General features: G+C 53.7%; 2 protein-coding genes across 2 annotated transcripts in view; both read right to left on the bottom strand.

Moving 5' to 3' along the window:
* The window catches only part of NTN1 (netrin 1), a 189,805-nt gene that overhangs the window by 66,144 nt on the left and 96,758 nt on the right, over positions 1-26,903 (bottom strand). Inside the window, exon 3 of the mRNA XM_059908934.1 lies at positions 674-862. Coding sequence (XP_059764917.1) covers positions 674-862 — 189 coding nt within the window. The remainder of the gene's footprint in view (positions 1-673; positions 863-26,903) is intronic.
* On the bottom strand, positions 5,538-6,907 carry LOC132355822 (guanine nucleotide exchange factor subunit RIC1-like; the record flags this gene model as incomplete). Its single annotated transcript, XM_059908386.1, has 2 exons — positions 6,747-6,907; positions 5,538-6,120 (listed from the first exon to the last, which is right to left on the bottom strand). Coding segments are annotated over exons 1-2 (744 nt in total), but the record flags the coding sequence as incomplete, so codon positions are not given.

The following is a 26,903-nucleotide window of genomic DNA, read 5'->3' as shown; positions in this document are numbered from 1 at the left end:
GGAGAGCACTTCTCCCCTCCCCCAATGTCACTACATTCCCTGGCATTTCATCAACTCCTCTGAGTCATCTGACCATCGCTTCATTTTTGTTAGTGGGAGAAAACAAACAGCAGAAAGTTAAAACATTACTGCTTGCTTCAGTGAACAAAAAAATAGGGTCCCCCATCTCCCTTTAATTTTTTGTCCTGAGAAGTGAAACTATTTGCAGGTGGATTAAATGTTTCTTCTGAGCCCCGCCCCCCCCAGCCCCCCAGTTGCCGACATCACAGTGAAGGTGCGCATCTGTGTGAGTGGTGGGGGCTGGAGGCGGGGGAGCGGTGCGCACACATCCAAAGAAATGCATCTGCTTGGTTTTGGTGAAAGAGAGTCCTTTGTGCCGACGGTAAGCCCGGTGAACATGACCCCCGCCCTGTGGTATGCGGCACACCTGTGCCGACGGAGGGGGCGGGGCGGGGCCCGGGAGCCCTGCACCCTCGCGGGGATCCCACCTCCTTTCTTCTCCCGGAGCCGTTTCTCCACTGCCCCTTTGTTCCGACTTACACCTCCAGATACCTGGGAGGCGTGCGTGCGTGCGTGCGATGATCTCAGCGTGGGGACTAGAAAAAAGAAACGCCGGAGGAGGAGAAGGAGAGGGGAGGGGAGGGGCGGCCCAGGCCCGCCCCGCCCCGCCTACCTTTGCAGGCCTTGCGGTGGGTGATGGGCTTGCCCAGGTCGCGGTAGTAGCCCTCCTTGCAGTAGTGGCAGTGGCGGCCGGCCGTGTTGTGGCGACAGTTGAGGCAGACGCCTCCGCTCTTGCGCCCCGACAGCTTGTAAAGCTCCATGTTGAAGCGGCAGCGCCGGGCGTGAAGGTTGCAGTTACAGGCTACGGGAGACAGGGACACGGGTCAGGAGCGGAGTCAGGAGGGGCGCCGGAGACCCCGTCCCCCCAGCTCCCCCTCCTCCACTGCCCGACCCTGAGACAGCCTTTCTTCCGGGAGCTTTTTCCTTGGCTCCCCTGTTTGCGTTCATCAGCGGGTACTGACCACCTGGCAGTACCTGAACCGTCGCCAGCCGGCTGCTTCCCTCTCCAGTGGAGAGGGCTCACTTCCTTCAAACGATCCCCACTCCCCCCGGCCCACACGCTCATCACACGAGTCAGAGTTGGGAGGTGCGGCTGGCATCCTCCTTGTGCCCAAATCCTGCTTGCTGTGGGCTGAACTGTCTCCCCCCACCCCATGCATGTGCTGAAGCCCGAACCCCAGAACCTCGGAACAGGGCTGTATTGGGAGACATCTTGGTAGAGGACCTATCTTGGAGATGGGGCCTTTAAGGAGATGATTACATTAAAATAAGGACACAAGAGTGGGCCCCAGTCCCATCTGACTGGTGTCCTCTTTTCATAAAGAGGAAGTTTGGACACGCAGAGAGATGGCAGGGGTGCAAGTCAAGGAGAGAGGCCTCAGGTGAAACCAACCCTGCCCACACTTTGCTCTTGACTCCAGCCTCCGAATTATGAGAAATAAACGTGTGTTGGTTAAGCACCCCGGTGGGTGCCAACTGATCACCGCAGCCGGCGCAGACACTTGCACTGCTTCTCAGCAGCACCTCTACCCACACACGCTCCCCACTTCCTTGAGCTCCAGCCACTGGGCTGGACTCTCCTTTTCCCACGCCTCCTCCTGCCACTGAGGGCTCGGGGCCCCGCTGCACCGTCTCCCCTCCCACCATCAACTTGCATGACTTCCCACGGCGTGGCGGCCCACGCTCCTGGCCGCTGGGTCCTCTGGACAAGCCCTTAGCATCCTGCCCCCGTCCTGCTCCTGCCTAATCCTGCTTCCCTCTGCCTGTTCCCCACATGCTCCTCTGGACTCGGCACCCTTTTCCCTCTGCTCTGACGCTCTCCCCAGTCTGCCTCGTTCACCCCTCACGGCAGTGCCCACCTCTGAGCTCCTGTCTCCCAAATCCACATTGCCGGCTTCTGCTTTGGGGTCTCTATGTGGACCCTAAGGCGCCGTCCCCAAACCCATTCACTGCTCTCCATCCATCAGGCCTTGGCCCCTCTGTCACCTGAGCTGAGCCCTCCAAGCTCCCGACATTGTAAGCAGAGCAGGAGTTCTAAGCACGTATCTGAAGATGTCCAGTACCTGTTTAAAATCTTTCAGTGGCTCCCCACTGAATAAAATCTAAATCATTTAACATGGCCTCCCAGGCTCTGAATAAACTGGTCCTGCTTCTCCCTCCCGCTGTAGCTCTGATCATTCCCCTCTCTCCTCTTATGCTTCAAGCTGTATCAAACTTTGTCAGTTTCTGGAGCATGCCACGTGTGAGGACCCCTCACCTGTCCCCTCTGTGGCTTTGCATTTGCTGTTCCTTGCCTCCTCGGACCCTCTGCTCTCAAGCCCCCTCCTTATCTGCCTGCATCCTTCTCAACCTCCGTGTCTTGGTTTCAATGTCACTTCCAGGCCCATCTTCACCTCCGGCCAGCCTGGCTTGCACACAGGGGGGTCTGAGCTCCCTAGGGCTCCAGCACAGCCCCTATACAGCCCTCTTCATATCACCCTGTGACACTGTTCCCTGCTTCCTCTTTAGGCTTCTGACTCCAGGACGCCTCCAGCTTAAATCTGGCCTAATCTTGCGCACTCTACAACACGATTTGCCCTTGTTTTTGTGCTAAGCTTGTTTTAAATCGCATTTTATGTAATTGTTAAAGAAATACACGCTTAATACCAGACACTTGAAAAACAAAAGCAGAAAGTTAAAGAAAAAAAAAAATCGCACTCGAATCTCCACCAACTGCTGTTAATACTGGGTCTCTCCTTGCAGGCTTTAATTAACATTTGCTCAGCTGTGGAGCTATTTAATTCTTTCCTACACACGTGGATCACACTTGTACCTCTCGCTTCCAAGCCAGTTTTCTCATAATCATGAACATTTTTTTATGTCAGATAATGTCCTTCATAGTTTTGAAAGTCCTCCACTGTATGCATACACGAAATGGGCTCCTTGGAATCAGAAGCTGATGCAGTTAAAAGCACGGCCTTCCCAGATTGGGCAGTTATTCCCAGTTTTTCACTATTACAAACAACACAATGGTAACCACCTTTGAACATGCATATCTGTACTCTGCTCTGATGATTGTCGTACAGTAAATTTCTCAGGGCAGAATCGCCAGGTTAAATTTTGGTGTTCTTAACTCGGGATCTCAATTGCCCTCAAGAAACGCTGTCCTAGTTTACTCTCCCACCAGCAGGATATGAGAGTTCCTATTTCTCCACACCCTAGAAAAGAATAACAATATGCATTTGGTATCAGCATTCTTTTTTTTTAGCCTTTGCCAATTCGTCTGGAAAACACACAAACACACACAATTTTAATTTGCATGGCATGTCTTTGATTACCAGTGAGATTGGACATTTCTCCATGTGTTTGTTTTTCTATTTATATTTCTTTTTGTGTGTGTATGCATTGCCTGTTCATGCCATTTGCCCAGATTTCAAAAAAGGTGGGTGTTTTTCTTACGATGTCTAGTGCTCTTATAGACGATGGTTTAAAAACCATTTGTCTTTTTTACATCCAAGCTGCAAATATTTTTACCAGTTTCTTATTCACATATTACTTTTGTGATTTAAAAAAATTTTGCCTCTTTAATTTTTCTCTCTGATGTTATGATAAGCTTCTTTAAATATTCTTCCTAGAATCACCCTTCAAATCACACACAGTTTACAAGTAGAGATGGATGAGGGCTCTAGAGGAGACGCTGTGTGTGATACAACAGAAAAGACCTCAGCTTATGCCTGAAGTCTGGAAGAAGCATCCAGAAGCCAAATTAAGCCAGAGAATGACTCCCAAGAGCCTTACAAGTATCCCCTCATCACCTCCAGCCCTAGGGGCTGAGTTCAATCAGGTGCAAAGAAACTTCAGCTACACCCTGCCCACCAGCAAAGGGAAAGATGCAAGTTCATTGTCACTGTGGACTCACTCAGCCAGACTAGGGTGAGAGGGGGCTGCTCAGAGGGATCAAGCGATCTAGGACCACCAAGCCAGTAAATGGGGGTCCAGGACAAGAACCCAGGTCTCCTGGCTCCTGGCCCACTGCCCCAGAGGAAAGGACCCACATCACAGGAAGGAACAGCTGGCCCTAGACTACAGCTTAGAATCTGGATCTTTCCTACTAGGACAGAAGTCACAGGGATCTGGAAGGATCACCAGGGCATCACTTCTTCAGGCCTCTCGGGTACAGGAAAGGCCTCAGTAGCTGCATCTTCTGACCCTTCTCGGAGGCAGATGCTAAGCCTGAGCCCACATCTGTAAAGTCAGTCCAGCTATTCCCCCATTCCCTCCTGGGAGCTCAGCACCCCCCTTCCCCACCCCAGGGGGAACCTCTGATTGGTATCTCCCTTCCATATGCACCTTACACCAGCAAAAGCTCTTCCCAAACAACTGGTCACACAAAAGAAAGCTCAGAGGCCAAACATCAAAAGACAGGGCTCCCCCCGCCCCCCGCCCTGTCCCCCTCTTCTTGGAGCTGTCAGGGGACATCAGTGGCAATTGCCCACGCTCAGCCTTCTGCAAAGTATTTTACAGCTTGTTTTCTTTTCTCTTTGTTTTATTTTCTCTGCACAAATGGAAAAATGCATCAGGCAAAGCAGCTCACATCTGGATCCCTCGGCTCCACACAGAGTGTCGCCCAGCTCCCAGTCTGTCCCCTGCCCCTTCCTTGGAAAGACACCTTAATCCCTCACGCCTTCCTGTTTATCTCCTGCCTCTCTTGGAGGCAAAAATATTGGGTATTAGTTTCATTATCAGATTTCAAGGCGGGAAGGAAAGGGCAGCTTTGTGAGAACGAAGAGGTCAGCCCGGGAGAGAAGGGAGGGCAGAGGGCAGCACAGCTTATAAGGAGCCCCTCGAGGTGCCGTGTCCTGTCCAGGGGTCTCCCAGCCACCCAGAGGGAGCTGATCTGGCCTGGCCCCCAAGCTCTGTGCCCTCCCCTTCAGCTGTCACGTGGGGATCGCCAAGGAAACATCACCTGTGGCTGCATTTCAGACCCAGGGGCAAAACGTGGGGCAGGAGAGAGGAAAGCGAGCTCCCCATCCCCCCAACCAGAAACCTGGCAGGGAAAGGGGCCCAGGAGGTGGGGTCCCATTTTCCTCTCCCCTCAAAAGGTCCTCTAAGTCTTCTTTTAACATATGCCTGTCACCACCATTCCTTAAGCGTCTACGAACTTCTCCCACCAACCTGGATTGTCCAACCCCTCACTACCCCCAGGGAGTTCAAGCAACACACATGCAGGCGCTCCAGCTTCGTGCCAGGTCCTGTGCCACAGGCCGTGAGGGACACAGGGGCTCCCAGTCTCACAGAGGGAGGGGCAGATGGGCACTCTTAGCAGCAAGCTCTTAGATAAAATGGGACAGACGCTCCCCTCAGCCGTGCTGGTTCCTGGAGGACGGGGACAGTGTTCGCTCTTATATCCTCCAGGCCAGAGCGGACCCCAATATATAATGAGAGAGAGCGCAAAAATAAGAAAGCAAGAGAGAAGGTGGATGGATGAGTGGATGGATGGATGGATGGATGGATGGATGGATGGATGGATGGATGGGTGGGTGGATGGGTGGATGGGTGGGTGGATGGATGGGTGGGTGGATGGATGGGTGGATGGGTGGATGGGTGGGTGGATGGGTGGATGGATGGATGGATGGATGAGTGGGTGGATGGGTGGGTGGATGGATGGGTGGGTGGATGGATGGATGAGTGGATGGGTGGATGGATGGGTGGATGGGTGGATGGGTGGGTGGGTGGATGGAAGGGTGGGTGGATGGAAGGGTGGGTGGATGGGTGGATGGGTGGGTGGATGGGTGGATGGATGGATGGATGGATGAGTGGATGGATGGGTGGGTGGATGGATGGATGGATGGATGGGTGGGTGGATGGATGGATGGGTGGGTGGATGGACACGTGGATGGAGAAGTGGGTGGCTGAGTAGAGGGATAAATGGATGATGGGTGGGTGGGAGGATAGACGGATGATGGGTAGATGAATGGGTGAGTGCATGGGTGGATGGGTGGATGGACGAACGGGCGGGTGGGTGGACAGGTTAGGTAGGTCGATAGGTAGAAACGCAGGACAGATGGAGGATTGTGTGGTCTGCCAGGATGACACCCTCCACCAAGGCACAGCCTCGTGGCATTTGTGACATTTTTCTTGTTGCTTTGAACTACTTTAAACTTGTCCTGCTGCTTTAACTCATTGATTTAGCTCCTGTCTGCTCGAGCGGACTGCAGTGCTCTAAGGAGAAGAAGCCACAGTAGGATGCCCTGGACTCCTCCTGGGACCCCGTACACAATGGGGGCTGAATCGCATCCACTGGTTTGATGAGTTTACCAGACACAGATGCTGGCCCTCTCCCGAAAGGCCTGACGAGCTAACCCCCAATCCCGCCAGGGCTCTCCCAGGCCCAGAAAGAATCGGCAGACGTTGCTAAGCCGGATGCTGGCCCTGTCTCTCAGCAACTCTGGTCCTGACTCCCCTAAACTCCGTGTGGCTCAGGGGCTCTTGCGGAACAGGACGGGCCTTGGGCGATGGGCCCCCTCAGAGCTCTGGGCTTGGTGCAGGGCCCTGCCCCCCCTCCCCGCACACAGGATCGATCCTAACATTCTCCCCTGCCTAGAGGCCAATTCTTTCAAGAAGGTTGCCCAGGTTAGTTGTGCCGCCCAGCAGGGAACTTTGGACTTCTATATCTGCAGCCGAGCCGCCCCACATAACTGGCCCACGTATGCTCCATCTGCAGGCTGGGGGCTTTGTAGGCAAGAAACCAGCCCCCAGCCCTGAGCTGCCCGAGTGCCCGGGAAAGTGCAGCTCTCAGACCTACCGTGATCAGCGACGCATTTCCACAAGTCCAGGCCACCAGGGCGGGTGGGGACACGACCGGCATTTACAGGGTGGGGGGCAGGGGCCGCTTCCCTCACCAATTCCTTTTCTAATTCGGTCTGTGGCTGCCGGGTGAGGACCACAAGACCTACTCAACCACCACAGAATGTTCAGAACATTCTGGGTGAGGGCTTAGAGCAGCGGTTCTCAACCACGGGCAGTTCTGTCCCCCAGCAGACATTTTTGGTTGCCACAACTGCCAAAGGAGGTGCTACCAGCATCTCGGGGACAGAGGCCAGGGATGCTGCCGAACATCCCTACCAGGCACAGAGCAGCCCGTACAACAGGGTGATCCCGCCCCAAATGTTAATAGTGCCAAGTTGGAGAAAGCCTGGGTTAGAGAGATCGTGAACCCCACCCCCCCCCCGCCCAGGGTAGGCAAAGCTTTACACCCTTTGCTGCTGCCTCTAAGAGCAAACTCAGCAGCTTCAAACGCTGCCCAGGGAGTGACAGACATTTGTTTCTTCAACAAACACCAGTTGAAGCCTTTAAAAGGGCCAGATTCTGGGAATTCCCTGGCGGCCCAGTGGTCAAGACTCTGCGCTTTCATTGCCGAGGACGCGGGTTCCATCCCTGGTCGGGGAACTTAAGATCCCCCAAGCCGTGTGGGGCGGCCCAAAAAATAAATAAATAAAAATAAAAATAAATAAAAGGAGTGTGCGTGCAGGGGATATGGCGGCAGACAAGACAGACACTTGCCCTCAGGGTGCTTGTGTCTCAGAAGGGAGATGGACAGACGTCTGGTAACCACACAGTAGACCTGGAATTTCCAACTGTGCCCAGAGCTGTAGGGACTGATGGTCGGGAGGCCATTCTGCTGGGACCAGGTAGACAAGGCAGGGCCTGAGAAGAGAACCAGAGCACAGACAAGTATTCTTGCTGGCCTTGCTCCAACTGCAACATGCAGATGGGACCCCTAGGAAACCTGTTCCAATGCAGATTCTGATTCAGAAGGGCTAGAGCTGGGGCCTGGGAGTCTGCATTTCTAACAGGCATCCAGGCGCTGCCACTGGTGGTCCACAGACCAGCAGCAAAGGTTGGTGGAATTGGCACTAAATTGAAAAGAAATCAGTTGGAGTGGAAGGCACTCTGGAGAGAGAGCCCACGGGGAGGTAAAGGGGAGAGTTTTGCGGTGGGGCGTACGTGATGGAGCAGTGGGGAGAGGTCTGGTTTCAAAAGAAACTTCTGAAACGACTGGTTCAGAATAACAAAAATATTTGAGATATTTTTAAGAGTTTGGGGCAGTTTGTATTTCCTTTTATTTATTATTTTGCTACTCTACTTGGTATACTGTTTACTTAGAAGTTGTTTGACCCTTGTTTATAAATGTTAAGTATTCCGCTCCAGTGGTGGCTTCTCTGAGCCCAGTTTCAGCGTCTAGTGAGATGACCAGGCTGAGATTTCACCGCTCCCCACACACCTGGCTCCCGCCAGCACCTGGGGACACTGAACTGGGCTCTCAGAGGGCTCCTTTTGGGACAGGGGCTGAGGCGGGACCCACCCAAGCATTTCTGGGGCCCCTATCCTTTCGTGTCTTACAGGTGAGCTGGGCATAAGAGAAATGATCGCTCATGTAGATAGATCTGCAAAACAATCAAATCCCCGACTATAGGTTTCATTTTATTAATGGCAAATCTGGGAGCTCATGGGTTTATTTATTCACTCAGCTGATACTTACTGAGCACCTACTACGTTCCCAGCACCAGGCAAGGCGCTGGAATAGAACAGTGGGCAGGACAGAGGTGGTCCCCACCCTCGCAGAGATACCTGGTATGAAAAAGTCTGGTTAATGCTGCTGTCACTGTCACTTCACTCCAAGGACTACCCCTTCCTCCTGAACACAGGGCTTAAAGGTTGTCACCAGAGACATCAGCTGCCCATATAACGCAGTGGTGACCAGCTGGAGTGAGCCAGAGAGACTGGGCGGCCGCTAAGAGACTAGAAGCATCTCACAGGAGTCATTTGGTTCCAGCCAAGGCTCAAGGGCTTGCAATCATTTGTGGAGTGCCTTGTGTCAACTTCAATCTGAAATAGTGTTGGAATGCACCACCTAGACATGGCCAGGAGAACTGGACAACTCGCTTGTCTAGAAGAAAAGTCAACAAGTCCATGCTGGGTGTGACAGTGCCCAGGTGAGGTGAGGATATTCCATGGGACTCCAGGGAATTCCCAGAGAGAACACGAGAGGAAAGACGCGACACCTCAAGACGTAAGACGGGGCCACCAATGATAACCCCCGACATTGCAAAGACATAAGACGGGACCACCAATGATACCCCCTGACATTGCAAAGACATAAGACGGAGCCACCAATGATACCCCCCGACATTGCACGCTTCGGTACGATTGCTTGTTCATTTCTTCATTCAACGAATATTAACAGAGCCCCTTCGATGTGCCAGCCTGAGTTGGGAAGCACAGCCGGTATAGGGCTGATATCACTGCACTTCGCTCTTTCAAGACTATGCCCCCCTCTTCCTTCTCTCCACTTCTGGTTTTCAATCCAAGCCACCAATCCCCTTCCAAGACCCCGACATGGGACGGTTCTCAAACACGGGTGTGTAGAATCACCAGGATTGCCTGCCAAAACAGAGACAGCTGAGCCCCAGGCCCACAGGTTTCTGATTCACTAGGGCTGTAGGTGGGGCTTGAGCACCTGCACTGCTAACAAGTTCCCAGGTGACGCTGCCTGTCCCAGGGCCACACTCTGAGGACCACTGGCCCAGAACGTGCAGAGGAGAAAAAAGATGTGTGAAGGCAAGGACCTAGAGTCTCACACGTGAGTGTAGTTACGATTAAGTAAACTCAAATGGCACACAACTGATACAACGTCACAAGGCTGCAAGGACGAGAAGCGAGAGAACTGGACCTGATTTGGGAGAGCTGGGACCTAAGCGTTAGTCCTGGCTCTGCGGCTCACCCAGGCGTGTGCCCCTGGAAAGCCCACTTGGCCTCTCTGAGCCTCCGTGTTCTCACTGGAAAATGAGGACATTGGGTCTGATGATCTCTGAGTTCTTTCCTGGCCCTAAAAGTCTATGGCTGCGTGACACCCAAACTCCTGGAGATAAGGGGCGGATTCTAGCCAGCAGGGAAGCTTTCAGGAGTTCAGGGGGAGTGTGCTCCAGCTGCAAACTAGCCACAGGGGTGGGACTGAGTGGGGCAGGTGGCAGGGTGGCAGGAAGGGCAGTAAGACCATTCTCAGCTGGCGGGCAGGTCAGAGATGGGGCATGATGGAACCACAGCCCTGAGGGGTCATCCTGCAGACTTTCACAAGTTCAAGGTAGAGATGATGGGGGCCTTCAGCAGGGGAGTAGCCTCAGAAGGAGACTAGCTGATAGGAGTGCTGACCACGTGGTCCAGAAGGACTGAACCTCCAGGGTACTGGGCAGAGGAAACCATTCTGAGGGAGAAGGTGGTCCACTTCGGGGCATGTGGGTTGGGTGGGGGGTTGATGGGGGGAGCTTGGAGAAAGGACTTCCAGGAGGGTAGTTAGCAAGAGGGAACTTCCCTGGGGGGTGGCCAAGAGCCCCCCTGAAGCCAAGTTCTCACAGGGAGGGGCCCACCGACCTCTCTGGAAGTGTCTTTGATGGCACCTCCTCTTGGGAGACAGAAGGCCTGCAAAGCCACAGCACTTTTTTTTTTTAAGCTCCAACTTGAAAACAAAATCTCTGACTCCAGACCTGTGCTTTATCTCTGCTATCAGAAACAGAATGGGCAAGAGGTGGATCAAGGTGGTAGGAAAAATGGAAAGGAAAGAAAAACTGGGAAATGCTTTCAAAACCCTGTCCCTGGTGTCCGTCCAGGAGGCTGGAGTTCCTAGCGGCCAAGGCAGGCTTTAGATGGTTCCTGATAAAGTCCCGGGAGAGAAGTGGCCTGTGTTTGTCAAGGGCTTAGAGAGCTTTAGCCGAGCCTGCACACAAAGGGACCCTCTGTCAACAGTCCTTCAGGCCACTAATAGGGCTGAACAAACACCCCGGTAACAAGCTCTTCACACCTGTGGGGCTTGGGAAAGTCCAGGCCCCTTTGTCAGGACAGCAGACAAAAGAGCTGCTGGGAGCTGTCGTCCCCACCCAGCCAGACCCTCCCGGGCTTCTGGAGCAGGGCCTGGGGGGCGGGGGGGAGGGGGGGGGGAGCGGACGACATCTGAGGTCTGCGAGCAGAAACGTGAACTCCAGTCGGGCAGCGAGAAGGCGGATGCACGGGATCCCCGCGCACAGGCTGATGGCGAGCGGACGGGAGGGGGCGTTTCGTGGGCTGGGCTGGGGCCACGGCGGGATGCGGGGTCGCAGGGTGACAGGCCTGGTGGCTTTCTCCCCCGGGGTCTGTGCAGGCGACCAGCCCCTCCCGAGGGGACCGCACAGGGCCATCCCCCGAATCAGCTTGACCTCTCCGTCATTTTTTCCACTGACTTTTTTTCTCTGTAAACATCGTAGCTTTTTCTTTCCCCGGCCCTTTGTTGGCCGCTGCACCTCTCCCGAAGGCTTTGAACCGATCCCTCCCAACGTCTCCCAGGCTTTTTGCTGCGGAGGGATAACTCAGGGCTCCTGCCGCACAAACATCCTTCTCTCGGGGACGCTTTGGTGAGCCGGGAGGAGCTCTTTCAGTTCTTTGTCTGCGGCCCAGTTCCTCACATCCTCCCTTCCCAAGGCCCCACCCCGGGCCGCTCCCTCAGGGACCTGAGCCCCGGCCCACCGTGTGGCCTTCCCAACCCCAGTCACCCCACCCCCAACCCCAGATCCCTCTTCCAACCCTCCTCGCACCTTGTCACTACCCTGTTCTGGAACCTTCCGCGGCCGCCCACTGACTACAAGATGCCAGCTCCCTTGCCCTCAGGGGTACCGGTTTCCAAAGAAAGGTCCAGAGGCTACAAGTCTTGCTTCTCTCCCTTCTAACAGCGCCGGCCCTGCACGAACACCTCACTACCACACCCCCGGCCATGCCCCAGATCCACCACCCCGGTCGGGAAAGGAGATGTCATCCTCCGAAGGGCTGCCGGGGGCTTCCAAGTTTTACTAGTTTACCCTCTTGTCGCAGAGGAAATGAGAAAAACGAGGCCCCAACAGGCAGAGAGACCTTGCCAAGGACCTGGAACTCGTTAGGGAGCTCTCTCCAGACCTCCAGTGCTGTGAGGTGGCATGGCCGTGGGCAGAAAAAAGCTCGGTAAACCCCGTGGTTGCTGGAATTCATTCCCCAAGGCTGAGACTTTTCAAAGGCGAAGAGGGTGAGCAAAACTGCCCCAGCAGCTCTGCTTGCTGCGCGAGACTCTCTTTCCTTGTGGCCTCCCCACCCTGCCCAGATGCCTGTCCAGCAGCACAGGGGCTGCCTTCCAACCGTGTTCCCCAGAGGTGGTGTACACTGTCCCAGTACTTTATTAAACAGACATATGAGGGCTGATTTGCCGGCCGCGCCAGCCAAGCCTGGCCCCTGCTCCCCGGAGTCATTTCCCATCTGTAATGGGTCCCATCGCCGAGTCTGGCACATGCCAGGCTGCAGACTCCAGCGGCTGGCAGCGAGGCGGTTTAATGACTTGCAGCCGATTCTATTTCCCTGACACCAGGCAGGAAAACATGCAATTCCCGGTATACCTTTCCCACTTCCTTCCCCACCGTGCCACGGTCGTGCACTTCTCTGCTGGACCAGTTAATGAATTCAACTCTGCAGTTAACTTTGACTTGGGCTGGAAGCTCCGGAGACCAGCCTCAGCTGCAGCCTACACTGCTCCCAGGGATGCGACACTGCACGTGTGAGCCCAAGAGATGGAGGTTCCGGTTCGTGGATGGATGGGGACAGGCTGAAGCCGGAGTCCCCGTGGGCCCCTTCTGGTCAACACAAACGTGACTTCTCATTTCCTAATGCACTCTCCAATGAGGGTTGCCAGATTTAGCAAATAAAAACACAGGACGCCCAGTTCAATTGGAATTTCAACAAGCCCTTTTGAGTGAAAGTCTGTGCCAAGTTTTGCAGGGTGGTCCTATCCCTGTCACCTTCCGGATCCCCATCAAACTTGTGCTTTGTCCAAGATGTGTGATTCGGCACAACAGCTTTTTATCAAAGGTAACTCTGATCTTCTTGGCACCTGAAAATCCCAGAAGAGGTTAAGAGGGTCCCTCAATTCATCAGGACCAGGAGGGAGGGGGGCTGTTCGGGCTTTTCTGAACTCCAAGGGTTGTCTGATTCTCCAGTTCCTGTGTGGTCTGTGCCAGCCTGTTCTGCCCTAACCACTTCTCTTTCTCCATCAGCTCCATGAGAACAGAAATCCCCTGCCTGAGACCACGTGGAGATGTGAGAGAAGGGAAAGATCCTGCCCATCTGAACCCTGACCAGGGTTCTTGGCCTCCTTAATCAATAGAATTTGATAAGAAGCCAGACAAGAAATTCAGGCAAGGCATAGCACAGGGAGATCAGCTCGGTGCTTTGTGACCACCTAGAGGGGTGGAATAGGGAGGGTGGGAGGGAGACACAAGAGGGAGGAGATATGGGGGTATATGTATACGTATAGCTGATTCACTTTGTTATAAAGCAGAAACTAACACACCATTGTAGAGCAATTATACTCCAATAAAGACGTTAAAAAAAAAAAAAAAGAAATTCAGGCAAGGCTTTATTGGGACTCATGCTGCAGCACAAGGGATCGAAAACAAGTAACAAGTGCCCTTGCTCGCTCCCCGAGGGGGAGGGCAGGCCGGTTCCTCATGTGGGGTAAGGGTGGGGGTGGGCCCAGGGGTCGGGCCAGAGGGGTGGCTTAGGTAGTCTGCCCAGCCCTTTGGGGGTGTTGTGTGGAGGGGGCTTGTGCAGTGCCCTGCTTTTGCTCCCCACTCTTCAGAAGCGGCAGTTGGGTTCTTTTGGTCTTTTTGTATCTTACTGTCTATAATTTGCCCCAACTGTGCACACGTGCAGTTATTTTTAGTTCCTTATAGTTTCTTTGCATTTTGTTGCTTGAGGAGTCCAGATGCAAGCACTGCAGCAAAGGGTCCCAGGTCCCAGGTCCCCACCTGTCTCATGATGACCCAGAAAGTGTTCTTGGTGGACACCACCACCAATGCTGAGCAGACAGGCCACCACTCGGTCCCCACCAGGCTCTCCAGGGGCCCGGTGGTCCCCAGCATGCCCCAATATCACATGCAAAGATCCCACGTGGAATCTCGCCACCGTCCAGGGAAAAACAGGAGGAGGAAGGCAGTTATGATCAGAATGGCCCAAACTCTTTACCCAAAAAAGTCCATTTTCATCAGGACATGCTTTGTGGTAGAACCGATTAAACTCTGGACCCCAATTCTGAATCCAGTTATCTTAATCAAACCAGTGGGTATAATTTGTTTAGACACCAGTCAAGAGTTGATGAGATCACAATTGAAGACTTTAAATAAACACCAGGTCACTGAAGAATGTAGGTGGCCTACCACAGGACAGAGGGAGTGACAGGGAACAAACAGCTGATTCCAGCTGACCTAGAATGGGCCACCCCCAGGAGGGAGTGATCTTGCCGTTTCAAGGCAAGTAGAGGCATTCAAGTAGAGGGACACAGTACAGGAGACTCTGGCTCTGAGGAGGAGGGCGAACCAGGTGAAGTCCCTTCCAACTCAGCAACCCTAAACAGGGAGACACAGTTCCACCTCTGGGCTTGGGAGATCCTTCCAGGTTTAAGGCTCCAACTGGACTTGTTAACATTCTTATGTGTGAGTTAGTGGAAGGGGTGTCCTGAGAAATCCTCCAGTCTGTAAATGATCCTGAGTCAGAAGGAGACAGCAGAAGAGCTTCCAGCAAACGTGGGGGATTTATTTGCAGAAAACAAATCCAAATGGTCCTTCTGGAATGAGGTCCCATGTTATCAGCTATAGCTATAGGGAAAGCAGCCTGGGGATGACAGCCGCCTCTTCCTCGTGGACAGGCAGCTGAGCACCTTCTGAAAGGGCTCTCGGATCAGCACAGCGACAGCAGGACAGCAACGGCTTAGCTAAAAACCAGCCACTCTTTCGGGGTTTCAAAGGCTTTAGGGCAGACCGACCTTCTGCAGAAATGCACCGATGCAGCTGTATGCAGCTGGCACCTCTGTGACGGCTGGTGCCAGGAAGTCCTGGTAGTTGAGCATTTTAAACATCTCCCCTGGATTTAGGAATAATCCATCCCAGTGGCTTGCTGGCTCTGTCGTCCTGAGGCTCCCAAGCAAGAATCACACAAGAGACTGGCCCTTACAGGGAAAGGGAGGGTCCTGTGATAAGTGAGCCCCGTTGCTCTCCTCCTCCAAATTGTTTTCAGCGCCAAGAGTGTGGCCGAATGCCTAGCTCACTAACAAGCAGAGAGGTTCTGCTGCACTGCTCTGTCTCAGCACCCAGAGGGCACGGCTGCTGAGGGTCCCCCGGATGTGTCGAAAACCCCGTGGGAACTCCAGCCCCGCTAACCAGCAGGGTACAGGAGGCAGGAGGTGGCTGAACTCTCTTCTGCTGCTTGGCTTCAGGACTGAGTCCCACAGTGTTAACACAAAAGGCTGTCCCCTCCTTCAGGCCTCACCCCCAAGTGGGCAGGAACGAGGGTGCTAGAGCACTGATGTGTCCAGAAGAGGTGAGGGACCCCTGGGAGCTCCAGAGAACAAATGCCAGGCCGCGGCCTGAAGGATGAGGCACGCAGGCAGAGGGGAGCGGAGGGCAGGAGGCAGGAGTTGAGGGCAGTACTCAAAGATGGAACGGCTTCCACCTGGCCATCGGGAAGCACTTTAGCCACAACGACAGTGGCAGGGGAGTAGCCTGGAGCTGTGTCTATGCACCAAAGTAGCACCAGACACCCACGCTGCCATGACTCTTCCCAACCTCCCCCGAGGCAGGGATCACGAAGTCCCTCCTGGCACCTTACTAAACTGTGTCCCTCTTACTTCCTCATCCGAGGAGCAGTGACACAGCCCTCAAGGCATGCCATGGAGGTGAGGGATGCGCGTGCAGGGGTGTGGAGGCCTCCAGAAGGGGCCCCAGCCCTACACAGCCCAAGCTGCCCGACTAGTGACTTCAGAAACCAGCTCCCTGAAAAGGGGACCCTCCAACACTGTTGGTGGGAATGTAAATTGGTGCAGTCATGATGGAAAACAGTATGGAGGGTCCTCAAAAAACTAAAAATTGAGTTGCCATATGATCCAGCAATCCCACTCCTGGGCATATACCTAGACAAAACTATAATTCGAAAAGATACAGCCCCCTTATGTTCATAGCAGCACTATTCACAACAGCCAAGACATGGAAGCAACCTAAGTGCCCATCAATAGATGAATGGATAAAGAAGATGTGGTACCTATATACAATGGAATATTACTCAGCCATAAAAAAGAATGAAATCATTCCATTTGCAGCAACATGGTTGGACCTAGAGATTATCATAGTAAACAAAGTAAGTCAGAAAGAGAAAGACAAATACCATATAATATCACTTGTATGTGGAATCTAAAATATGACACAAACGAACTTATTCACAAAACAAAAACAGACTCACAGACATAGAGAACAGACTTGTGGTTGCCAAGGGGGAGGGGAGGTGGGGGAGGGATGGATTGGGAGTTTGGGATTAGTAGATGCCAACTATTATATATAGGATGGATAAACAACAAGGTCCTACTGTGTAGCACAGGGAACTATATTCAATATCCCATGATAAACCATAGTGGAAAAGAATATAAAAAGGAATGCATATATATGTATAACTGAATCACTTTGCTGTAGAGCAGAAATTCACACAACATTGTAAATCAACTATACTTCAATAAAATTTTTTAAAAAAGAAAGAAACCATCTCTTTACCCCCCTTCCTCTCCACAGGAGGCACGGATGGAAAACTAGCACAAACCTACTTGCTCCTCAAAACGCCCCACAATGTACAAAAGGAAGTCACAAAATAAAAAAGTGAAGGACTAGGTCCCTGATCTTACATACTTTATCCACCTGACATCTCACAAAGAGCACATGAATCAGGCCCTCTCATGCCCATTTTACAGGTGAGGACGTCGAGGCCCCAGGCTGAGCCCCCATGGCTCCCAGAGAGGAACTGGAAGGGAACTCTGATTGGCTCCAGCTCAGAATCCCGGCATCGTCCTGCTTTCCCAGCTGCAAACGGTGGGGTTTAGCTCTGCCCCCTGGACCTCCACCAGTGACTTGATTGGCTTTGTAACCAGAAGAGAACTATTTAAGGCACAAGCTGGGCTGGGCTGGGCAGGGGTTGTTTAATGACGATAGTTCCCCTCAGGTAAAGTCTTTTGATGTTTTTTCTTGCCTTAAAATTAGGGGGTTTGGGAACCAGACAGGTTTCTTGTACAAGTGGGAGGAGGACCTGCATGTAAACGCCCCACATTTCTTGGCCCTGGTGCTTCTGGCTGCTTTGGATTTGGCTAATTCCCCAGGCGTCCTCTGTAATTCCACAGTAATGTGGCTTTAATTGTCCCCAAAGCGGGGCATTCTTCCTTTATTGTGCAGTAAATTTCCCTCCAGAGTTCGGATTTCATGCGCCTGCTCCAGCCGGGGAGCTGGGCGCCCCCTCGGCCCCCGGGGGAGGCCGCTGTCCTCCCGCAGGCCCCTCATCCTGGCCACCAGCCCTTCTCCTGCCTCAGCTGAGCCGGGGGCTGGAGGCGGCCTGGGGCGGCTGTCAGACCCCCGGGGTGGACACACTGGCAAGGAGGCAGGGACACTGGTTTGTGGTTCTGTCTGGAAAACGAATTAACTAACGAATGCAAACAAGCTGCCACACCGGGATTCATGAGGCCGGGGTCGAGACTGGGTTTCATCCGTTTGTCTCATCAGCACGGAGGCAGGAGCTTGGGGTGCTAAGAAGGGGCTCGGGTTCTGCTCGAATCTTCCACATGGACCACCTGGGCCAGACGCCTGCATCCTTCCCGGCCAGCTTTGCCCGTCTGTAATGAACAGTAATTATGAGCATCCCCTTATCAGATGAGATAAGGCTCATAAAACACGGTGAGGAGGGTGAGGTGCAGGAGGTCAAATCCCGTCTGTCACACGCTAGCACGGGTACTTGACAGTGGGCATGTTTGTTAAGCGCTCTGTCTCAGTTTCCTTACCTGGATGAGGACAATAATGGTGCCCACCGGTCAACAGCAGCTGACACAGAGGGCCCAGGAGCTGCAGTTACCATTATCGTTCTGATAAACTGTTCCAGGCATCCATAAAAGATCTGGATGCAGGCACACAGGTTAAGAGATGGTCAGAGCCCTGGGTGGGTTCCTCACGGGGAGACAGAAACAAAAGCAGAGAGCAATATGCTCACAAATGGGGTCACCTCAGGGGAGACCCTGTCCCTTGAGAAGCAAGGCCGCGCTCCTCTCCAAGGGCCCTTGCGGTTTAAGGTACGACTGTTCTAGCAGTGGCCTGACATGGTTTGTGCCCAGAGTTTTAAGGGATTCTCATCGTGACCATCTTTCCTCTCCAGAACCTAAACCATCTAGAACAGAGTCAAGAACAATACAAAAGGAAAACAAAATCTCTGAGCAGCCAAAACAGTGGTCACCACTTTTCTCCACTAAGAAGGATGCTCTTTAGTTCCAGAAGGTCCCATCTCCAGATTCTCCCCTCTCTCTGTTTACATGGAATTCTATCACAGCAAGAAGAAGAGGGAGCTGGAGTTTGGCAGGGAGGCGGAAGACACAACAACAGGCAAGGTAGGAACCCAAAGCATCATGAGGTGTGAGGGCAACAGAGGGGGGCTGTGGTATAGATGCACCACATCTTCCTTATCCATTCATCTGTCGATGGGCACTTTGGTCGCTTCCATGTCTTGGCTGTTGTAAATAGTGCTATGAACACTGGGGCACACGTATCTTTCCGAATTAAGAGTTTTCTCCAGATACATGCCCAGGAGTGGAACTGCAGGATCATATGGTAGCTCTAGTTTTAGTTTTTTAGGGAACCTCCATACTGTTCTCCATAGTGGCTGCACCAACTTATATTCCCACCAGCAGTCTCATACTTTACATATTGATTCTGCTTATTATATCATCTTACAGCACATACATGCTTTACATATTCATTCATTTACTATGTTTCCCACATCTAAAAGGTAAGCTCCATGAGGGCAGGGATTTTTTTTTTTCCTTTTTTGTTCTCCGAGGTATCCCCAGAGCCTAGAACACAGTGCCTGGTACAGTCGGCACACAGCCATATTTGTCAAGTCAATAACGAATGAACGAATGGATGGATGGATGAATGAATGGGCCCTAGAGATAGGTCAACTCTCTCTCCCACCCCTTGGAATGACTCCCTTTTCCAAACATTCCCCACAGTCTTTAAACCTCCAGCCCCCACTATCTCCTTCCTCACCTCCACACGTGCAGTCGGTGGCCTCACCTCCTGCTTCTCAGAGGAGATGGAAGCAAGGACTCTCACAGCCCACTGCCCCCAACCTGGAAGCCCCCTCCATCAGGGCCGACATCCTCCCTCCTCCCGCTGTGTCAAGCCAGTCGCTGCGTTTTGGACCCTAACCCTTGGTGCCTCTGCAGGAAACATACACCATCACGAGTCCCTTCTCTCTCAGATACTCAGCCTCTCCCTTCTGTCCGCCCCGTCCTCCCATCCTCCTGGCAACGATGCTCACATCCCTCCCCCTCGAAAGCCCTCCCTCCAGCCCACATCTCCCCGCAGCCGCCCTCCCTCTGGCCTTCGCAGCTCAGCTCGCCAGCGCTTCACCTCCCTCTCACTCTCCATCTGCCTTCTTTGTCCCCTTGTCCCACAGGAACACCCATGCTAGGGCCACCCACAACTGCGATACTGCAAATGCAATCGATGTTTCCATCTCTCCTATTCGATCTCTCAGCAGTTTTTTTGTTTGTTCTTTGTTTTTGTTTCTGTTTTTGTTTTGGCCGCACCTCGCGGCACGTGGGATCCTAGTTCCCCGACCAGGGATCGAACCCATGCCCCCCACAGTGGAAGCGCAGAGTCATACAGTGGACGCCAGGGAAGTCGGGATCTCTCAGCAGTTTTGACAGCCCTCGCCACGTCTCCCCGGCAACCCTCTCTTTCTTGGATGTTCACGGCAGCATCCACGCCTGGCTTTTCTCCTCCACCACCTGTCTCCCTTCCAGGCTTGCCCTGAGTCAAAGCCGGAGCTCTTCCAGGAGAAGTGGGCCTTCTCTCCTCTCACTTGACTCTTCTATCTCCCTTGATAATTTCACCCAACTCAATGATCATCTTCTTGGAGAGACGGCTCCCAGATTTAGAGTTCTGGTCCAGAAATCTTTGAGCGTCGGATACGTATATCCAACTCTATACCCCGCATCTCGGACCTCTTAAAGGCAATTCAAACTTAGCGTGGTCCAAGATTAAGGTCTTCATATTCCCTCTCAAATCCAGTTGTCTTCCAAGACACAATGCTGTCATCCACCCACCAAGGCAAGCAAGACACGTAGGAGGCACCTTTTTCACCTCCCGCTTCCTCAACGCACAGTTTAATCCATCACCAAGTCCTGTTTACTTTTGAATTCCCAAATCTCCCCCGGATCCCTCTGCTTCATTCCTCAGTCCGAGTCACCATCCTCCTTGACCTGCCTGGGGTTCATGAATTTGGGCTTTAAACCCACCCGGGAGCTGGTGTGGGGTTATGAATTCTCAGGAGAGACCATCTTTCCCCTCCATCCAATGAAAAGGTCAAAAGAGTCTGGTCTCCTGGGCTCTCCCCTCTGCACAGCAGGCCTGTGTCTCGTGGGTCTTTACACGGAGAGTGTAGCCTTGCAGGGTCTGAGCTTTATGTGCATCTCCTGTTAGACTCCCTGCCTGCATCTCTGGTCCCCAGTCCCACGAAGCCAAGGCTCCAGGTCACGAGGGTTCGACCTACACCTTCCATCCAGAGACAGCTCTGTACTCACCTCCATGATTCCACTTTCACTCTGTGGGCCTCAGCAGATGCCTTTAGTCTCTTGCCAGCTCAGTGGTGCATTTTTTTTTTTTAAGTTTGTGTTTTCGTTTGTTCCTTTAAAAAATATTCCGTCCTGTACTTGTTTCCGTCGCCTTCAGAGGCAAGGTGTCCGTTCCACCATATGCAGTGCAGATACGCTGACGGACAGGATACCACCACGTGTCCAGCAAGGACCTTCCCTTTCCTGGTGACCCGGCGCACACACAGCCCGCCCCGCCAGACGGATCTTTTAAGAAGCGCGCAGCTCTCCTAGACGCCTAACACGCTGATGTTACAACCCGTTAGCGCGTCACAAGGTGGGCTTAGTGGGTTGTGGGACAGGTTTAAAAAAACAAAAGCGAATAGAAAATATCAGGGTGGACCGCTCATAGCCAGCGTTCATTAAAGTTTTATTTTGGATGGACGGGTGGATGGATGGATAGAGGTATTGGGTCATGATTCATATGGTAAATGTATTTTTACTGTGTGTCACAGTCCAAAAATGTTTCATTTAAATTCCGTTGAATGTGGTTATGCTTAGTCTGTGAGGACAAGGGACGTGTTTTCCTTCTTTCCTATTCTCTTGCTGGACATAGAAGCATGCTGGGCTCATTGGAGACTCTTGGCAAACACAGAGAGACATGGGATTGAGTGAGTTTCTGGACAGAGCGAGGGAATCACTGGGAAACTGATGCCCTGAGGTGTAACACGGACCGTTTCTCTTGGAACTGGAATCTGCTCGGTCCCAGAAAGCCTTGCACCTGGACCTTGCCAGGTGAAGGCCAAGTCCAACCTTGCAACAGCTTCACCTTTGACCCCAAAGCCAGGGTTCAGTGGAAACTGAACCCTGGGGAGGGTGATAAATGTGGGCACAGGTGGCAGATCTGAGAGGTCGGGGCTGCCCATGGGGGGGGTCTCCCTCTGCCCTCATTCTGCTCACTTCTCACCCCCGTGGCGTCAGGCCTGGGCTCCTGCCACCCCGCTTCCTCCTGTACCCACTGCCTGACCGACGGGTCTATAGTGGTTCTTTTACCAGGCCTCTGGTCTGATCAGAAACCTGCCCGGTTCCACAGAACGTAAAGGACAAGTCTGGGCTCCTTAGCGCGGCGTTCAAGGCTCCTCGCCACCTCCCCGATCCCTGTGCCGGTGTCACCCCACGACTCCCCTCCACCGCAAGCTGGGTGCCAGCGCCGCCCACCCTACTCACTCCCTCTGAAGACCCCGCCCCCTGACTGAACCTCCTCCTCTGTGATGGCCACAGACTTGACCCAGAGCAGCCGCTCAACCTCCTCCACCACATGCCACATGAAGAAACAGGACGGTCAGGTACCGGAGGGGGCCGGAGCCCCAGACGCGTCTGCCCATCCGTGGGAGGCCAGCCGGGGCTCCCCGCCACCCGCCGCCTGGGGCACACCTGGTGGGAAACTCAGCCCTACGGGGTTCCTAGCTCTTCAACCTTCAAGACCCCCTTCAAGTCCCCAGCTTCACCCCCCAGGTCCCGAGTTCTCTCCCCCCAACCCCCCACACTGCCCCCAAAGCTCCGACAGCCCGGCCCCGGGCCTGGTACCTAACAGAGCTGCCTCGTCCTGTCCGCACTGCCCCCACTCAAGGGTCTTATCTCCTTGCGTCTTTCGCTCCGCCGTCTCCCGGCGGCAGTACCCAGCGCCTGGCCGTCAGTATGACAGTCTCAATAAGTCGGTGCGGATGGATTGACTGATGGGGCGGGGATGCCAGGGCCCAGGTGGGAGCGAGGGTCCATCTGGCCTCTGCCTCCCTCCCAGGCAGGGCCTTGGGTGACCGTGTGCAGAGAGAGCGGGACAGGCGGGGCTGAGCCTCCTTCCTCGGCCACTCTTACAGGAGCTGGTGCTGAGGACCCGGCCTGAGAAAATCAGCAGACACGTGTCTTGGCCAGACGGAGACCCTGCCGCTCGTCTCTGCTGCCCCATTACGAGGTCTGTTTGAGCTTCCCAGGCGTGGGGCAATATCTCACCACTAAAATTTATGCAAATGAAATAACGAGCAATTCGGGGAAAGGAATGAAATGCCTAGCGGGATCCAAACCACCCCAGACACGCGCCTGCAGGGGTTTGCGAGTTGAGCAATCACTTTAAAGATGATTTAAAGTCACTCACTGGGAAAAAACACACCGGGATTCCTGCAAACCAGCAAGCCCTGTGGCTTCAGGGGGCCACTGGTCTCACTGTGGGGAGTGGGGGAGGGTGGGCTGGGAGGGGACGGGGAGCTGGACTTCAAGGGGGGCCGCTGTGAGTGAACTACAGGGACGTGGCCCCTGGCCCAGGCATCCCACAACGCCCGACTCCTTCCAGAATCAGACTCAGGGAAAGATCCAGGTCCAGCTCGGAATACCAGAAATGCTCACCAAATCTTGCTAGTGGAGACAAGCCCGCCCCAGGGATAGGGCACTCTGAGTGTTCGTTCATTCATTCATTCACTCAACAAATCTTCATGCACTGCCCACCACGTGCAGGATCTGCTCTCGGTGCTGGGGACCCCGCAGGAAACAAATATTCACTCAGCAAACATTCCCTGCACTCCAGCTTCACGTCATAACTGATCTGGGCAATGGGGGCTGATGGGGGGGGGGCGGATAAAAAAAGGAACAGGAGACTGGCCTCCAGAAGCCTACAGTCTGGTGGGAAGGGGACAAAGCATGGATGAAACTCAGATTCCTGGCACCGATTATGCGCAAAGAGGGCTCAGAAAACGCAGAGATGATTTCCGACGGGCCGGCAGAGAATCTTCCTGGAGGAGGTGTCATCTGAGCTAGGTCTGAAGGAATGGATAGGAGCTGGGTGTACGGGGGAGGGGAGGAAAGCTCTCCAGGCAGAGGAAATGGTACAGGAAAAATATAAAACAACATGGGGAGTCTGGACCACTGGCCTCTCTCCTGACCCCAGAAGCAGAGAATTAGATGGAGCCAGGAGTCACTGTATTTTTTTCTTACCATCCATGTACATTCTTTTTTGGACACTAAAGAGATGGGGTCTCCCTTTGCACTCACTCTGCCCACTTTTTGCCCACAAGTGAGGAGCAGGGCAGGGATGAGCTGGGAGGGAAGGGTCAGAGGGAGCTGGGCCGCCACTGCAGAAGAACCCTGCATTCTCTAAGGAGCGTGTGGCAGGACTAGAGGGGAGCGCCTGCCCGCTGGTTCTGGGTCCTCACCCTCACGCCACAGTGCTCGCCCCCAGCTTCCAAGGCTGGAGTCGGGGGTGAAGGTGGGGGCTTTATCAAGACCAAATGGTTTTTTTAAACAAAGGGATAAAGCAAAAAAAAAAAAAAAAAAAAAAAAGCACAATGTTGCAATTTGATAAAGTTGGAGGGTGGGCACATCGGCATTTATCACAGCTTCCTCTTTTCCTAACATGTTATTATCCTCTTAGCTATTTCAGAAAAAAATACATTTCGGTTCGGTTGGTTTGGTTTTGTAAAGACTGCAGCATGGAGGTGAGTGATTATTCCACTGACCTCAGTGGGTGGCCTGGTGCTGGAAAACTTCCTGCCCCTCTTTTCAGGGAAAGCTGTCCCTTCCACGGTCTATGATAGCTTCTCCTCAGGGAGATCTGGCTCTAGGGAGATTCCAGAAAGCAGCACGGGTCAGAGCAGCAGGAAGATGTGAAGAAACAGGCTCAGAGCTTGCAGGAGGGAGTGAAGAGAAGGGTTGCATGCACATATCCATGTAAACTCTGGAAGCCAAATCAGATTGCCAGGGGCGTGATGTACAGGCAAGGGCTCCAAGCGAATACCCCAGGGGCCTGCGGAACCTCAACTGTGGATGGGACAATGGTGCCAGAACAAATCAGTCTAGTCTCCACAGACAGAATGGGCTCCAGTGACTCCATCTAACCCAGCAGTGCCGGGGGTCTGTACCACCCAGGAGGAAGATGATGGAATCCTCTGCTTTGGGGTCAGGAGGGAGTCTGATGGTCGCCGGGAAGGACTGTGTATCAATAGTTGGCCCCCGTGAGTTGCTAAGGAACTAGCTACTGCTGGGAGCAGGGGACAAGCTAAGTCTTCCAAGAAGTCGGCGGGGGAAGGGCGGGGGGCGGGTCGGGTGAATGTGCAAAGGCTCAGAAGCAAAAAGCAGCCACGCGTGAGAAGGATGTCCGTGCTGTGTGTCAGCAGGAGGGCTGCGTGGGGGCAGCGGCCGGAGACAGGCACAGAGGTAGGCAAAGGTGTACTGGGGCCCGGGCACACTCAGGCCCAGGTGGCAGCAGCTGTCACACACTTTCTGCTGCAAGTGGTGCTCTGGTGATGAGTCAAGGCCAGATCAGATGGGTGATGAGGGTGGAGACGAAAAGACCTGGCAAAAGTGAACCATGATGAAGACCTGAGCTCAAGGAGTGGGAACGGAGAGAGAGAAGGGACCAGGGAGAGTCAGGAGTGGGGGACACCGTGCTCTCCTGGATCCCCCGTAGTGGATGGGGTCACCAGTGTCCAGGTGGAGAACTCGGAAGGTTTGGTTCAGGCTCTGAGGGTTAGAGGTGTTGGGAGGGGGCATGTGGGTGCAGTGCCCATTCAAGAGACGGCACCCCCTGAGCCTGGAGCCCCCCAGACTCAGCTGTCAAGTCCTGGAACAAGTTTTCTCACCTCTCTCAGGACCCAGCACTGAGCGGTCCTGGCAAAGTTCATTTCAGGTCTGCAAAGACCCAGCAAGCAGACACCATGAAAAAGACCCCAGGGCTTCCCTGGTGGCGCAGTGGTTGAGAATCCGCCTGCCAATGCAGGGCACACGGGTTCGAGCCCTGGTCTGGGAGGATCCCACATGCCGCTGAGCAACTAGGTCCGTGAGCCACAACTACTGAGCCTGCGCGTCTGGAGCCCCTGCTCCGCAACAAGAGAGGCCACGATAGTGAGAGGCCTGCGCACCGCAATGAAGAGTGGCCCCCGCTTGCTGCAACTGGAGAAAGCCCTCGCATAGAAACGAAGACCCAACACAGCCAAAAATAAATAAACAAACAAACAAACAAATAAATAAATAAATAAATAAAGTTACATCTATTTAAAAAAAAAAAAAAGACCCCAGGCCTCAGGCTTAACCCCTGGGCGCTGCGACGTGGGGACTGGCGTGCACGCTCCCCTCACACCTGGAACAGTCCAGGCAGGGCGATGGGCACGAGCCTCTGTGCCCCGACGGGGACCCCTGAAAGCACAGGCCTGCACGGAAGGAACAGCTGGGTTTGGAGGAAAACGATCATCTGTTCCGACGCTTCTCCAGTTCTGCTGCCCATTCCCATCACCTGGAAAGCTTTTTTTTTTTAAGTGTGGTTTCCCCACCCCCAGAGACTCTGATTAATTAGTCCAAGTGTGGCCCTGGCATGGGTAGTTTTTAAAAGCTCCCCAGGTGATTTTAAAATACAAGGAGTGAAACCCCCCCCCCCCCCCGATCATCCAACCTTTGTTTCTCAAATGTGATCCAGAGAGATTGGTCCGAGGGAGAGGTGGACGCCACCCCTAGCGGTGCAAAGCACAGGGAGCAAGGGGTGCACACAGGGATCGATCGCCAGGGAGGAACTGGCAAGAAATCAGTCATCTGAGGGAGAGAGGAAAGCTCTTTTCGGGAACAAGGAGGTCCTGGTAAACGTATTTTAGGGAGATCTCTGTTTCCGGGATTGGTGGGGCTTTAAAAACATTCACTAGGAAGCCAGGGCCCAGCTCACAGGCCCCCACGGTCACCTGGAGTCCAGAGGAAACCTGTGGAATAAACCTAAGGCCCAGGCCCAGACACAGCCAAAGGCCTGGGGATGAGGGGGGACGGCCCTGCCCCTGCTGAGCTGCCCGGGGCCTTCGGCACCAGGTCCTCAGGTGGGCACACGACTCAACAGGCCCGGCGAGTGAGCATTGCAGCCAGGCCACCTCCCCAAAGGCCGAGTCGGCACAGAAAGACACCACAGCTGCCAGCTCAGTGCCTGTACCTGCCTTCGCAGAGGCCCCCAGAGGATGCAACTAGCTGTATCCCTTGGACTCCGACTTCCCCACTGGAGAGGTGCAGTCTCAGAGGCTCCAGGGGGGACGGGAAGGGACTAAACAGTTGCCCAGGGCTTGGGAGAAGCTGGCCCCCCTCTTGGTGGTGAGCGTGTCATCAGCAGTGTGGGAGAAGGGAAACTCCT

This window comes from Balaenoptera ricei, chromosome 20 (genome assembly GCF_028023285.1).
Source record: "Balaenoptera ricei isolate mBalRic1 chromosome 20, mBalRic1.hap2, whole genome shotgun sequence".
In the NCBI taxonomy this organism is placed as follows: Eukaryota; Metazoa; Chordata; class Mammalia; order Artiodactyla; family Balaenopteridae; genus Balaenoptera; species Balaenoptera ricei.
The sequence above is the reverse complement of the archived record's forward strand: the minus strand, read 5'-3'. Positions and strand labels throughout refer to the sequence as shown.